At 40.6% G+C, this 15,964-nt stretch overlaps 1 protein-coding gene across 1 annotated transcript in view; it reads left to right on the top strand.

Annotated features, from left to right (window-relative positions):
* FRMPD1 (FERM and PDZ domain containing 1) overlaps positions 1-15,964 on the top strand; it is a 100,245-nt gene that overhangs the window by 47,596 nt on the left and 36,685 nt on the right. The window contains exons 3-4 of the mRNA XM_002819604.4: positions 13,359-13,516; positions 14,343-14,445. Of these exons, the coding sequence (XP_002819650.4) occupies positions 13,359-13,516; positions 14,343-14,445 (261 nt within the window). The remainder of the gene's footprint in view (positions 1-13,358; positions 13,517-14,342; positions 14,446-15,964) is intronic.

Raw genomic sequence — 15,964 nt, 5'->3', positions numbered from 1 at the left:
AGACCTGCCTTCTGTGAGGTCAGGGAAAGTATTGGCCTCATCTCTATGGCCCAAAAGTGATTGTCTTGCATGAGTGTTGTAGGTGGTCAGGTAGTGCCTGATGAATGAATGGAAAAACTGCTAAGCACATTGTTTCCCACAGTGGGGTGTGCAAAACCTAGTCCTGTGTGATGCTGCTCCATTAAAAGAGATTCTGTGGCCATACATATTTGGGAAATGATGCATCCTGTATCCTACTGCCTCCCCCGACTTGGTGATTTATTATACACATTATGCATGTAATACAGATTAAAGGCTCTGAGAAGTCCCGCAGAAAAAGAGACCTGTTTAACTTGATGTTACCTAGATATTTGACCTTGGAACCCTCTTAACATCTTGCCTTCTCACAGACTGTAAATGAAAGGTGACAACTATCACTACTATCTAATTTTAGAATATTTTCAATACTATAAAAAGAAACCCTGTGCCCCTTAGCAGTCACTTCCTATTCTGCCCTCTGCCAGTCCCAGGTAACCACTAATTTACTTTCTTTTATTCTGTTTTGAGACAGAGTCTCACTCTGTTGCCCAGGATGGAGTGCAGTGGTGCGATCTCAGCTCACTGCAGCCTCTGCCTCCTGCCTCGTGTCTCAGCCTCCCGTGTAGCTGGGACTGCAGGCACGTGCCACCATGCTACTGTCTATCTCTATAGATTTGCCTATCCTGGATATTTCACATAAATGGAATTATACAGTATGTGTTCTTTTGTGACTGGCTTCTTTCGCTTAGCATAATATATTATTTTACTTACCATAATGTGTTCTTCTTTTGCTTATCTTCTTTTGCTTGTCATACTGACATGGATCAGTATGACATGTCATAGTGTGGATTGGTATTTCATTCTTTTTTATTGTCAAATAACATTCCATTATGGAATATTTTCTTTGTTCATTCATCAGTTGATTTAACATAAACATTTGGGTTGATATATAAAGCCAAATAAGAATGGATAGATAGATAGATATGTCTGTGATATGAACATTTGAGTTGTTTCTACTTTTGGGCCATTATGAATAATGCTGCTATGAACAATTGTGTAAAAGTTTTTGTTTGAACATATATTTTCAGTTCTCCTGAGTGTATACTTAGGAGTGGAATAGTTGGGCCACATAACAACTCTGTGTTTAGTCTTTTGAGGAACTGTCAGACTGTTTCCCAGAGTGGCCATACCATTCTACATTTCCACCAGCAGTCTATGAGAGTTCCAGTGCCTCTACATCTTTGCCAACACTTGCTGTTATCTCTTTTATTGTAGCCATCCTAGTGGGTGTGGAATGGTGTCTCATTGTGGTTTTTATCTGCATTTCCTTGGTGGTTAATGATGTTAAACATCTTCCCATGTGTCTAGGGAGTTTTGCTTTCCAAGTGCTTGAGAAAGAGAAAAACAAAGAGAGAAAGTTTCCTGTCTCTGCCCATGGAAGACGTAATTTCCATGTTTCTAGGATAAATCATTTGTAGCCTTATGTGAATTTCTTCTCATCTCTAATCCTTGGTGTCCTCAGATTACTAGAAAATGATCAATAACTGAAAAAGCTGAGTGTGGGGTAAATAATTTCATTTCCTAGGAATAGACTAAATGGTACCACCTACCACCTTGTTGCCTGGTCAAGAAACCTGAGCATCATCCTGACTCCTTGAATCCCCTGCATCCACCCCATCAGCAGCTCCTATCAGTTTGCCTTCAGAACTGTCCACCTCTCTCTCCCTGGGACCCCTGCAAGGATCACTCACTTGCTTTTTCCCTGTTCCAGCTGATTCTCTACTCTGCAGCTATAGTGGACTTTTCAAAATGTAAAATGTTCCTGTCCCATGCTAGCTCCCAGCTCTACCCCACCCCAAACCATTTCAGTGGCTCACCTGCCATTTTGCCCTGACCTGCAAGTCTCTTCACAATCTCTCACCCCAACTGTCCAGCCTCACCTTGTTCCTCTTCTTTCCTTGCTCACCGTTCTCCATTGTTTTGCCTTTTTTTTTTTTTTTAATATCTAGAAGTCATCGAGCTCTTTCCTATCTCAGGGATTTTGCACTTGCTGTTCAGTTGGCCTGGAAAGTTCTTTTACTTCCTCTTTTTATGACAGGTCCTTCTTCATCAGGTTAAATTTAAACATCACCTTCTTTAAGAGGCCTTTCCTGACCACCCAAGGCACAGGGAGTCCATTCTCTTGCTTGTTTCCTCCAGGGTACTTACATGCTCATCACGCTTTATAATTATGTATATATTTATTTACCTGTTCATTATCACCTCTGCCATCATATGGCTTTTCTCCCCCAACCTTCCTCTCATATATGAGACCAGGGACCCTGACTGTTTTGTTTCACAAAGTATCCTCAGCCCTAACAGAGTCCATAGTATGTAACGGACATTCAATAAATTTTTACTGATTAAGGGCTTTTATAGTAGGGGACCGTACTATTCATTGAAATATATTTAAAATGCCCATCCCTCCTTCTTCCAAAAGGAATTTTTAATGATTACAGTTTTAAAACATGTGGGAAAATTAAAATAAGAAGTGTTAGAAATCGATTGCGAACCAATGAGACTTGCAAACCAATAAAATAGATTGCAAACCAATAAAATAAGGATTTAGCATTTGAATACTAACATTAGCCCTGAATTTCCTGGTAGCTGGGGCAAGAAATCAAGGAAGTGTATTGAAATGTCCTCTATAGTGCAGAAAGAAGAAACACAGATATGCATCTGTAGTCACATAATTTTACATGCATATTTTAGCAGTTCTGTTTTTTTCTGACTTTTAAAAACTCAGTCGTTTCAGCCAGTTGTACTTGCTTTACTTGTCTTTGGCATTTTTTTCCCATAAAATTTGAACTCTATCTGTGGCTCTAAGTGAGCTGTCTAGGAGTAAATTAGTCAAAAATAACCATTTCCATTTCCAGGCATTACTAAACAAATTGATAACTTTTATACACACAGGGTAATGTTAGAGCTTTATAGAGAATCTTAAACAGGTATTTTACTGAGGAATAGTGTCAACTTTCAAAGTTCCTGTGATTTCTTAAATTTTAGATTAATTTTCAGTAGGTGGTTATTGTTACAATCATTAGTCAAATTCAGTTGGTAGCCCTTAGTTTGAATGAGTGTCCCCGTTTGGGTAGGAGTAAACTGGTGAGACCTATAATTACAGGAATGGGAAATTGTACAGATATGATAAGGATGACTCCTCTGTTACCACTCGATTTCATATTCCAACAGAAAAATAACATTTACAGTATCAATGTTCTTTTAGAAATAGCTAACCTCGGCCAGGCGCAGTGGTTCACGCCTGTAATCCCAGCACTTTGGGAGACCATCCTGGCTAACATGGTGAAATCCCGTCTCTGCTATAAAAAAACAAAAAAATTATCCGGGCGTGGTGGCGGGCGCCTGTAGTCCCAGCTACTCAGGAGGCTGAGGCAGGAGAATGGCGTGAACCAGGGAGGCGGAGCTTGCAGTGAGCCGAGATCGCGCCACTGCACTCCAGCCTGAGTGACAGAGCAAGACTCTGTCTCAGAAAGAGAGAGAGAAAAAAAAAAAGAAATAGCTAACCTCCCAAAAGGTCTCTGTGACATGTTTTGAATTTCTGTGTAAATAACGCAATGCAAACTGCTTAATAAAAGCTACAACACAGTGACATTACATCATAAACTAATTAATTTTTAACCTTTTGTTTTCAATCAAATTGTCGTCTTCTTTATAGCTTCGTATGACTACAGAAGTGATAAAATGACAAAGACTTGATGGTAGTATATTTTTCCACTTAATATTACCAATTTTTCGGCTGGGGGTGGTGGCTCACGCCTGTAATCCCAGCACTTTGAGAAGCCAAGGTGGGCAGATCACAAGGTCAGGAGTTCGAGACCAGCCTGGCCAACATAGTGAAACCTCGTCTCTACTAAAAATACAAAAATTAGCTGGGCATTGTGGCGTGTGCCTCTAGTCCCAGCTACTCGGAAGGCTGAGGCAGGAGAATCTCTTGAACCTGGGAGGCAGAGGTTGTGTGAGCCAAGATCATGCCACTGCACTCCAGCCTGGGCAACGGAGTGAGACTCTGTCTTAAAAAAAATAATAATACCAATTTCTTGTTTCCAGAAGTTTCCATTTTTACATAGTTAAATGGGATTCTTTTCCTTCGCAATTTCTTTCATTGCTTCTAAGCTTACAAAAATCTTCATCCAATACAAGTTTTTCAATTCAATAGTTTAAAATGTTTACATTTAATTCGTTAAGTTGGAGTTTATTTTAGTATATGCTAGGAGATGACGATATAATTGGATTTTTTTTTCCAAATTAGTAAGTAGTCATTCATATCACCATTAACTGTGAGTGATCTTTGCCTTCTTGATTCATTCTTTACTGACCCCTCCTTAATTGTATGTGAAATTCTGGCGTCTGTGAGTGGGAGATTGGACCTGTTTCTGGGCTGGCTATTCTGTTCCATTGATCTGACTGCCTACTTTTACACAGCTGTATTAAAATTACTTACGTTACAATAGTATTATGCATCTCATTATCTTTTTTTTTTTTTTTTTTGAGATATAGTTTCCCTCTGTTGCCCAGGCTGGAGTGCAGTGGTGCGATCTTGGCTCACTGAAACCTCCGCCTCCTGGGTTCAAGCGATTCTCCTGCCTCAGCCGCCCGTGTAGCTGGGATTACAGGCATGCACCACCACACCTGGCTAATTTTTGTATTTTTATTTATTTATTTTTGAGATGGAGTTTCACTCTTGTTGCCCAGGCTGGGGTGCAGTGGTGCAACCTCGGCTCACCACATCCTCTGCCTTATAGGTTCAAGTGATTCTCCTGCCTCAGTCTCCCGAGTAGCTGGGGTTGCAGGCATGCACCACCACGCCCGGCTAATTTTTGTATTTTTAGTAGAGACGGGGTTTCTCCATGTTGGTCAGGCTGGTCTCGAACTCCCGACCTCAGGTGATCCACCCTCCTCGGCCTCCCAAAGTGCTGGGATTACAGGTGTGAGCCACCACACCCGGCCTAATTTTTGTATTTTTAGTAGAGGCAGTGTTTCATGTTGGCCAGGCTGGTCTCGAACTCCTGACCTCAAGTGATCCACTGGCCTCAGCCTCCCAAAATGCTGAGATTACAGGCGTGAGCCACCGTGACCAGCCTCATTACCTATTAAACTAAGCTTTTATTACTCTTCATTTTCAATGCTTTTAGTCTTACCCACCTATTCTGTCATATGAACTTTAGAATCATTTTATTATACTATTAAAACAAATAAGCATGAGATTTACTGAATTCTCTCTGTCTCTCTCTCTCTTTTTTTTTTTTTTTTTGAGATAAGGTCTTGCTCTGTTGCCCAGGCTGGAGTACAGTGTTGTGATCTTGGCTCACTGCAGCTGGCACCTCCCGGGTTCAAGTGATTCTTGTGCCTCAGCCTCCTGAGTAGCTGGAATTACAGGCATGCGCCACCACGCCTGGCTAATTTTTGTATTTTTGGAAGAGATGGGGTTTCACCATGTTGCCCAGGCTGGTCTTGAACTCCTGATCTGAAGTGATCTGCCTGCCTCAGCCTCCCAAAGTGTTAGGATTACAGGCATGAGCCACCACACCCCACCAAGATTTACTAAATTCTCTTATGCTTAATCTAGAAATGTTAGTTTTATAGAGCAAGATCTAAAGAAGCATAAAGAACTTAATGCGACATCGTGCTTTCTTCACTGCTTGGTTGTATCCTCAGGGCTTGAAAAGATGATTTCTTTTAACTTATCTTGAATGTTAATACTAATGAACATACATGCTTGTCTACACACACAATGACACAAGGCACATACATGCATACATGTGTACACACCCACGCATGTGTGCACACAGGCACACACATGCACATGTATGCACGTGCATACACACACACATACACACACACATATACACACATTTTGGCATCTTAGTGTCAGAAGCCCTTGCTGCTGGTTTTACACACTTTCCAAACGTACTTGGTTATTACAACTATAAGCAGTCTATGTACTAATTTTAAGAATGGTTTTGTTAAAACCTTTCTAATACTGTTGACCTTTCTAATACTATTAATGGTGTAGAAAGACCCTTTCAGGCACCAATTTTCTTTTATTGTGTCTTGACCCATAGGCAAAAGTAGAGAGATTTGAGGGTAGTCTGGAAGGCTCCTGGACTACATCTGCAGAGGTGCCATTATTTCCTGAATCCTGTTTTTAAAGTAATAATGGAAAAATTTCTCCTTTCAACTGTAGGAGCGCTACCCTCACAATCTCCACAGTGAATGGCCCGCTAGAAATTGTTACAACCACAAGCACATTCCTATGATTGTGATTACATGCTACATTTCCTTCTGGTACAGACTGATGCCTCTATTTCTGGTTTCTCTGAATCGTCTTTACACATTATGAAATCCAGTTTCTACCAGATTTAGCTTTTAAAATCACTCAAGTTGAACATAATAAAGTGTTTAAACATAGATTCAAAATTGTTTCTCCACATCCTGCTGGAACTCGGAGGTGAATTCTTTGTTGTTATAGGATAGAGGTAGAATATATTTTCCAACATATCAGAGAACAGATAAAAAGCCAGAGAATATGTGAAGTGCAATCAGTATCCATCTGGTAGTTTTCCTTTTCAGTGTTATTAACCAGCTCAATATAAACTTATGAGCTATGAAAAGTAGAATTCGTCTATGTGAGACTGTTTTCATGATAAATGTAACATGTTTGTTCTGGTTCTACCTTAGGGGAGATCCAGTTATCTGGAAGGAATTTCATTAGTGTAACTATAGGGCTTCTGTTCTTCCAGTGTTAAGATCACAGAAATGACCTCACATTTATGGTTTGAAACGATTACAAAGGCAGCAGAAACATGTTTTGAGATCAGTGCTTAGTTTGATATTTATAAGATGCTTCAGAGGAGGAAATGTTGTTACAGAGATCATTTCCTTTAGCTTACTGTCAATATTAAATGTTCTCTATGAGGAGAGGCCACGGTTTGGTCATGTACTTAGGTTAATCCCTTTCCAAACAAAAGCTAGAACATGGCCTTTGGGGAAAATGTCAAATCCAGACTTTGGGCCAAAGCCGCTGACACTGTCCAGGGATTAGTCAATACAGTGCAATGTCATTTGTCCACCATTGTGGAGGACCGCACTCTGCCAAATGGAAGATAACGGAGCCTACCCATTTGAAAAGCATCAAAATGGATTCTGTTGAAACCTGGTAGTAAGGTTTGTTCTTTCTTTTGTTCTTCAAACAATTATTAAGCCCTACTCTATGGCTGGTACTGAGTTCAGCACATGGGACAAGAAATACGTGGTTCTTGCTACACAAACTAGTCCAGAGAGGACAAGAGACTTTGCACTGGTCTGTAGGTGCATTTTGTAGGAGATATTTCCGCCAAAATCAGAAGACTGAGTAGGAGTTGGGCAGGTAGACAGCATGATTGGATATGTTGGGGAAATTGTGTGTGTGTGTGTGTGTGTGCATGTGTGCGCATGTACGTGTGTGTGTGTGTGTTTTGGAAGCAGGTGAGTTATTCTAGACAGAGGGAAGAGCTTGTCCAAAGGCCAATGTGTTTGAGGAACTTAGAGTAGGCTAGTTTGACTGGAACAAAAATATCAAAGAGAATGAATGACTTGGTCCTAGAGGCTGGAGTGATGGGCAGGAGCTGTATTAAGCCATATTCAGGATTTTGGATTATGCCATTCAGTCAGGGGAGACACATGAACAGAATTGTGTTTATAAAATCAGTCTGGCTGCTAGATGGAGAATCATTCAGGAAAGACGAGAATGGAAAGTGGGGAGACCAGTTAGCAGCCTAGTAGAAACCTGTCAGTAGGGCTGGTGATGGGGGCCTGAAACAGAATGGTGGCTGTGGAGATGGAAAGAAATGGACCCTTTTTGAGATCTTCTCGTGTTGTGAGTGATCTGAAGGATAAGAGTGGGGGAAAGTCAAGGATGACTCTGGGATTCTGGCTTGAGCAATTGTCATTATCCTTATGATACCATTTACTGAGCTCTGAGACACGGAGAAGAGAAGTTCTGATTAGGGCAATAGTCATAGGGTTGAGCTATATATCGAGTTAAGCAAACATAAAGGAAAATGACAAAGTTTCATCTCTGTTACTTATATTCAAATTGCTGTTTATTACTGGTTGTATATGCATTTTCACTTTTTGCTAATTATATTAGAGGTACAACTACATTAGCAGTAACATATTAGATATGTACAGTATTTTGCTTATTTATTTGCCCAATAAGCACTGATGCTTCCTGTGAGCAAAGATCTTCACTAGACAATGTGAGGAATACAGAGGTGGATAAAATGTGGTTCCTGTTTCCAAGGAATAAATAGTCTGTTAAGGGTAACAATATATGGAGTCAGATAACTTTAAATAAAGGTTTGGATGCTCGGGGCCATAAGAGAGGGTCAGAGCTCCAAGATGAGACAACTTACGTCTGGCTAGGAAATCAGAGAAAGAAGATGTGACCTTTGAGCTGGACCTTGACTTGGCCTCACACTTTCTGCAGAGGCAGTTGTGTGAGCTGAGGCCCAGGGGTAAAACTGTTAGAGGTAAGATCAGTCTGGAGTGAAGGCCTGGGAAGGGGAGTGGTGGGTGGATGCTGGCTAGGGACTGAAGCCTCAGGACACAGGTCCACGAAGGCAAGGTTGAGGAGTTTGGCTTTTGTTCTGTGGGTAGTGGGGAATTATTAGGAGGAGAATAATTCCAGTTCTCACTTAGGAAGGGTAAACCATAGCTTACACAGTGCTCTGGAAGGGTATTTTCTAGGTTGTGTTTCTTTGTATGTCTGAAGCTTATAGGCCCATAATACTTTTTGATGTAGAGTCTTCGAGGTCATTCTTTGTTGTGTTTGGTTTATCTATTCCCTATCGGGTTGTTTTGAGTTTTCCCACTATTCTAAATAAAGCTGAGATTGATATTTTTGAATATTTAAGAGCCAGGGTTTATTGAACTCATCCTCTGTTCTAGAACTTTACTAGGCATGGGAGACACGGAGATGAATGGGGCCCACCCTTGTCTTCTAGGAACTCATGGTCCAGGATAAATAATGTGATATTTTTTCCTTTGTGGTCATCACTTCAAGGAATACCAGTCAAAATGGTAACAGAAGATCAAATTTAAAATTTAAATTCATGTTACAGTTTCACCAATGATTTCCTAGAGAGACTGCATTGCCAGTTTGTATTGTCATTCTTTAATCTCAGGACTAGTACATGTTGGGCCTTATTATTTTTATTCATATTTGGTATGACACATAATAGTACTCCATAGCCCTTTCAGTTGTGCTTCTTTAATAAGGTTGTACATTTTCTGTGTTAATTTCCAGCTTGCTTTCTTCATGTGAGAGTTGTCAATTCACATGCTTTGAGCATGTGAAATGTGGGTATCTACTATGTGTGTTTATGCCCATTCTTCATTATTTGTATTATAAGCTTTCCCCACTTCAGGATTTTTTTTTATTTACTTATTTTCAGCTGCTTTATTGATAGATAATTTACATACCATACAATTCACCCATTTGAAGTGTACAATTCAATGGTTCTTAGTGTATTCACAGATCTGCAACTGTCACAAGTCCATTTTGGAAGGTTTTCATCCCCCACAAAAGAAACCTATACCTATTAGCAGTGACTCCCAAACCTCCTAAACCTCCCTCCCTGAAGCCTTGGGCAACCACTAATCTGCTTTCTGTCTCTATAGATTAGTCTGTTCTAGATATTTCATGTTAATGGAATCATACAATACGTGGTCATTTGTGACTGGCTTTCACTTAGCCAGCTTCATCCATGTTTCATTCCTTTTTATTGCCAAATATTCTGTTGTGGAATACGGTATTTTATTTATCCATATCATTAGTTGATGGACATTCAAGTTGTTTCCACTTTTGGACATTTACAGAAAATGCCGCCATAAATATTCATGTACAAGTTTTTGTGTAGACATTTATTTTCATTTCTCTCTGGTACATACCCAGGAGTGGAATTGCTGGATCATGTTGTACACCATGTTTAGTCTTTTAAGAAACTTCCAGACACTTAAAGGACTTTCTAGAATTTCTATTCAGTTTCATTGGTGAAAGCCACACTATGCAGTTTTGATTATTGCCTTTGTCTGAAAGGAGTGCTTACTTTTCAACTGTAACTTTTCTGAAATCTAAGTATTTCTGATAGAAATTTAGAGTTCAAATTGATATGTGCTGTAAGTGTAAAATAGACACTGGATTTCAAAGAAGAATGCAAAATCTCTCATCAATAATTTTTTGTATTAATTACAAGTTGAAATGATATTATTTTGGATATATTGAGTTAAATAAAATATATGTTATTAAAATTTATTCCACTTATTTTTTTCCTGTTTTTATGTAGCTATTAGAAAACTTAAATTTACGTATGCGGTGTGTATATTTCATTTGGACCGCACTGCTCTAGAAGCAGCGCTAGTGTGCCTATTGAAGAAAGTAGCCCCAATTTGAAACCTGCTTCCCAGCTTATGACTTTAAGCAAGTTAAAATCTCTCAGAGCAAGATTTAGTCTTTTCACCTATAAAACAGGAATAATAATTGTACCCACCTCACAAGTTTGAGGGTTGAGTGATATATATATATATATATATAATGTTAAATCACTCCCTAAAATATAGTTAGTATTCATAAATGTTATTATTATTGTCATTATTGCTGTGATTACCATCAATTTGTGAAGTTGTTTTTTAATCTGGAAGAATTTTTTATTTATATTACATTAAATCTCTATTTAATTTAGAACTTTTTTTTTTTTGATACTTAGTGTTTCCATCCAGGAACCCAGCATAACTTTAACCCAGTTATTGTGTTTTCCTTTATTGCTTTAAGGAAAGTTATATTATTTTCTTTAAATAAATCCTTCTTCCCCTGAATTACATTAATACACATCACTAGTTTTGTTACTTGAATCCTTTCTTGGCATTTTCTAGATATTTAGCATTCACTCATTAAGAATGCTTAACACCGAATGTACATTCAGCTAATCTGCTTTTAATGAGTTGTTTAATGCTTTTTGTGGCTGTGTTTTGTGTTTTTATCCTGCATCTCCAGTAAACTTATCTTTTGGCACTAGAAATTTTCTTTGTTCATCATTTTCTGTGTGAATGTCATCTGCTACAAAACAAAAAATAATAAGGTGGTACTTTTCCATTCCTGTGCTCATTATTCCTCTTGTAATTTTTCCTTCCCTGATAACTATGATTAGCATTTATCCTACTACATTAAATAAAACACCAAATTGTTTGTTTGTTTGTTTTTGAGATGGTCTCGCTCTGTCACCCAGGCTGGAGAGCAGTGGCGTGATCTCAGCTCACTGCAACCTCAGCCTCTTGAGTAGCTGGGACCACAGGTGTACATCACCAAGTCCTGCTATTTTTTTGTATTTTTAATAGAGACAGGGTATTGCCATGTTGCCCAGGCTGGTCTTGAGCTCTGGGACTCAAGTGATTAGCTAGCCCCAGTCTCCCAAAGTGCTGGGATTACAGGCATGAGGCACTGCACCTGTAATGTCAAATGTTGATTTTTGACTTTTAGTATAGAGTGTTATTTATTGCATTTAGAAAAACCTTTTTATAGCTTTAAATGTTTTTTTAAAAATCAGGAATAGGCTGGGTGCGGTGGCTCATGCCTGTAATTCCAGCACTTTGGGTGGCTGAGGGGCAGATCACCTGAGCTCAGAAGATTGAGAACAGCCTGGACAACATGGTGAAATCCCGTCCCTACTAAAAATACAAAAAATTAACCGGGTGTGGTAGCGCGAGCCTGTAGTCCCAGCTACTTGGGAGGCTGAGGCATGAGAACCACTTAGAACCAGTGAGCTGAGATCATGCCACTGCACTCTAGCCTGAGTGACAGAGTAAGACCCTCTCTCAAAAAAATAAATAAATAAATAAAAGAATGAAAAAAAATCAGGAAGAGCTACGGGCTTTATTTAGTGTGAATTTTCAGTTTTCTGTTTCTTCCCTCTCATTAGGTCTCTCTGCGGCTCCAGCTCGGTATTACCTGCATGCTGTCCTAGAAGAAAGACTCCCTCTGCTTCTAGGTTGTGTGGGCTGGGTCATCTATTCATACAGAGCCTAAATTTGCTCTAAGTCAGGGCCTGGGGGGGATCCTTGGTGGATAGTGTACACGAGACTTTGGACTTGTGCTTATCACTTACATTTTGGCTCTGTGAGACAGTTTTTCATATTTCTGGATCCTTGTTGAAACTGGAGATGATTATAAATGAGAGAGAGATGATTTTCAGATAAGTGAGAGCCATTGCATTAGGCAGGGCTCCTGAAAGTGTTTGGTAAATGGATGAGAATAAATGATAGACCTTAACCGCAGAGCCCCAAGACAGCTGTTACTCCTTCACATTTCTGTTGTTTATAATGACAATAAACACCTCATCCCATCACTATTTGACCTTCCTCAGAAAGAACCACTGACTGTTAGAGGGAAAAATCATTTGCCACAGACAAATGAAGAATAGCTTGTGACTCGCTTTGTGGTTTCTCTCTTTGAGAGACAGAAAATATTACTTTCCTGCTTTTAAGGAACATACATGTTTTAAAAGTTGATATAGAGGGAGACCTTGCTATCCGAGATTTTATATTGGAAACCTTGCAGTTACAAAGCTTAAAGGGAAGCAAAATTCATCATAAAGAAACAAAGAAAAAAATCACCAAAGACAAAATCTTGCTATAAAATTATCCGTCATCAAACATCTGAACCTGACAACTCCTTGTTTCTGCTCACCGTCCATGTTTTTCCTCTCCTATACCTCTGACTCCAGCAGTACGTCCTGCCTGGGATGCCCGTCTGCCTGTTCTTCTGTCAGTCCATCCATCCATCCATCCATCCATCCATCCATCCATCCATCCATCCACTGATTCACTCAGCAGCAGTTATTGAATATCTTCTGTGTGCCAGGATCTGGGCTGTATAGTTATATCCTAGACATGTCTCAGAGTGCAGCTCAAATACCACCTCTTCCAAGTACCAGATGCGTCCCTGATTCCCTATTCCCTGCCCTACAAAGGTGAAACTGCTCTCCCCCTTCTGTGTGTCCATAGCACTTCATGGGCGCTTTCTAGATATTTAGCATTAGCTCACTAAGAATGCCTGGCAATATGACTTTTCTTTTAGAGGACAGTCCTAAGTTCTGCTAGTGGCGTTTGTGTCTTATTTGTCTCAAGAGTAGAGTTGGTGTCTGCTCAGCTCTGTGTCTTTCTCCATGATGCTTAGGGCTGACCCAGTTCATGACCAACAACTAGAGTCTTCTCTTTCTCTTTTTTACATACTCCTTCTCTTTCAGGGCTAAAGTTGCTGCAGCTGATGGGCCCACCAGGAACCCAACTCAGACCCTCATCCCTGTGCGACACACAGTAAAGATAGACAAAGACACCCTCCTCCAGGACTACGGATTTCACATTTCTGAGAGCCTTCCCCTTACAGTGGTGACCGTCACAGCAGGTAGGAGGTGACTGGGAAATGAGAAAGTTGTTTAGTTTCTCAAGGGGAAATAGCCCCGAATCGCCCCAATCTCTCTATCCTATAACAAAATGCAGAAAATCCTACCTGGGAAGTTAGAAAAGGCACACCTAATTCTGTCTTGGGCTTTGCACCTTACTTTGATGCTGGGAGGGAGGAAGCCTCAAGTGCACTTGCCGCTCCAAACCCCAGGCTGCCACTGGCCTTGGCTAGGGCTTTGCCCACCCATGGCTCCCGGGGTGGTCTCAGGGGCAGTGAAAGTATTTGGCTAAGCTAGCCCTCCTCTTTGAACCCCACATGCTCCTAGCTGGGGATACTTCCTGGTCAGACAGTAATAGAAACCATTGATTTGTTTTCACTTGAACCTTGTGAAATAGAGGCTGTACCAGGGTGGAGAGGAGTAGGTGGGGAAAGTCCAGTGCTTGTTTTCATAATTGAGGTGTGTTAATCTGGGATTCATTAAAATGTATTGATTTCTATTTACATACACATACACACCAGAGTTTTTTAGAGATGAATGGAGTAGATTTACTGGCCAACTCTGTTGATTTAGAAGGTTTCTGCTAGTTTTCTTTCTCAGGACAGTCTTCTAACATCCCTGGAAGTTGGTGATACATGATAGGTACATTAGCCATGGTTTATAAACAGGATAATTAAGATCCACATGAGCCCAAGCCTGATTGAAGGCGGGGGAGTGAGCCAGTGCCGCTGGGGACTGGATCAGGTTGCCATTTAACTGTGCCGCTATTACACATAGAGTCTGGGTCCTCCCGGCATGAGCACCAATTACTTATTTTCTGTCCAACAGGAGGCTCTGCTCACGGCAAGCTTTTCCCTGGTGATCAGATCCTCCAAATGAACAACGAGCCTGCTGAAGACCTTTCCTGGGAACGAGCAGTCGATATTCTCAGGTACTAAGTGGTCTTCCATCATCTGCAGAATTGCACAGATTATCAAAGAACAAAGATGGGCAACAGGAATGGCATAACTGATCCCCTGATTTTAATAAGGCTAAGTCTCCTTTAAAGCAGCAAAAATAGCCTCGTTTTAGAGTTCCATCTATTAAAACGGCTTCTTGTTAGTGGCTGTTACAGTCCACTCTCTCTCACTTGCCTACAAAAGAGCTTGGGAGGCACAGAGTGCTGTATTTGTCAAAGCCCTGCTATGCCCAAGACACCATGCTAAGCATGCAGGGAATGTAATGATCATAAATAACCCATAGGCCCTACCCTCTAAGGATTTATAGGCACATCGTAACATATGCCAAAGATTGAACTAAATTGTTACCAAATATGTTCTTCTTTATCCCTCTTGATATATCTTCTTAAATATAATTGCAGGTGCATCTTGGTTGGCATATATGTAGTTTCATTGATGTAGCACCTCCAAACCTTCTGTCTGGTGTCATTGTGACTTATGAAAATGCCTCGCTTTTTACCTAGACAATGATTTCCTGAGACCAGGGCTCAGTGGGTGCTCAGTTAAATGAGTGAATATGGTTAGCACTGGGAACTGGCAACCCAGACTTTAAGATGGAGGAGTGCCATTGATAGGAGTGAAGAAGACAAGCAGACATTTTAAGGGCACATGAAGCTTTGGCTTTTAAATTTTTCACTCAACATTGTTCTAATGACTAGTATAAAGACAGATGAGAAGCAGAGGTAGGTGAAAGCTAACTTGAAGATACATACATAATTCAGTTTGTGCTTTTTCATGAATGGCTGATCTGGCTTTGGGGTGGTATTAATTGTTTTTTTTTCCCTTTTTTTTGAGATGGGGTCTTGCTATGTTGTCCAGGCTGGTCTCAAACTCTTGGGCTCAAGTGGTCTTCCCATCCCAGCTACTCGGGTGGCTGAGGCAGGACAATCGCTTGAACCCGGGAGGCAGAGGTTGCAATGGGCCACGATCGTACTACTGCACTCCAGCCTGGGTGACAGAGCGAGACTCCATCTCAAAAAAAAAAGAAAAAGAAAAAAAAGAAAAGCCGAGGAAATACACTGTAAATGCTGGAGAGTCCTCCAACTTGGGCAGAAGTTGTAGGCTGACAAAACAGAGAAGGGCCCAGAAATATTTCAGTTGTGTCTTTAATGCTGGGTAAAATTTGGTCCAAAAGATGGAGGTGAAGGGTGATTCAGGCAAAGAGGCAAACAGAAGCAACCGGGTGGGAAGTAGGGGCTGCTGAGCAGTTCAGTTTGCCTGGAGAAAAGTTCTAGGAAGTGAAGTCCAGATGATAGAGGGTCTTGAATGCCAGCACAGCATGTTTCAGAGTGATTCTCCCCCTGGAAGGGCAAGCAGTTGAAGGCTTCTGAGCAGGGATGCATGACTTGAGGTGTGCTGTGCATCTGTGCCCTCTGCTGTGTTCGCATGTGAGAATCCCAGGACGCCTTACTTTTTTTAAGCTTAGTTCCCAGTGTCTAAAACCAATATGTA

The sequence above is a fragment of the Pongo abelii genome, chromosome 13 (assembly GCF_028885655.2).
Source record: "Pongo abelii isolate AG06213 chromosome 13, NHGRI_mPonAbe1-v2.0_pri, whole genome shotgun sequence".
Taxonomy (NCBI): Eukaryota; Metazoa; Chordata; class Mammalia; order Primates; family Hominidae; genus Pongo; species Pongo abelii.
Note: the sequence above shows the minus strand (reverse complement) of the source record. Positions and strands in the feature narration are given on the sequence as shown.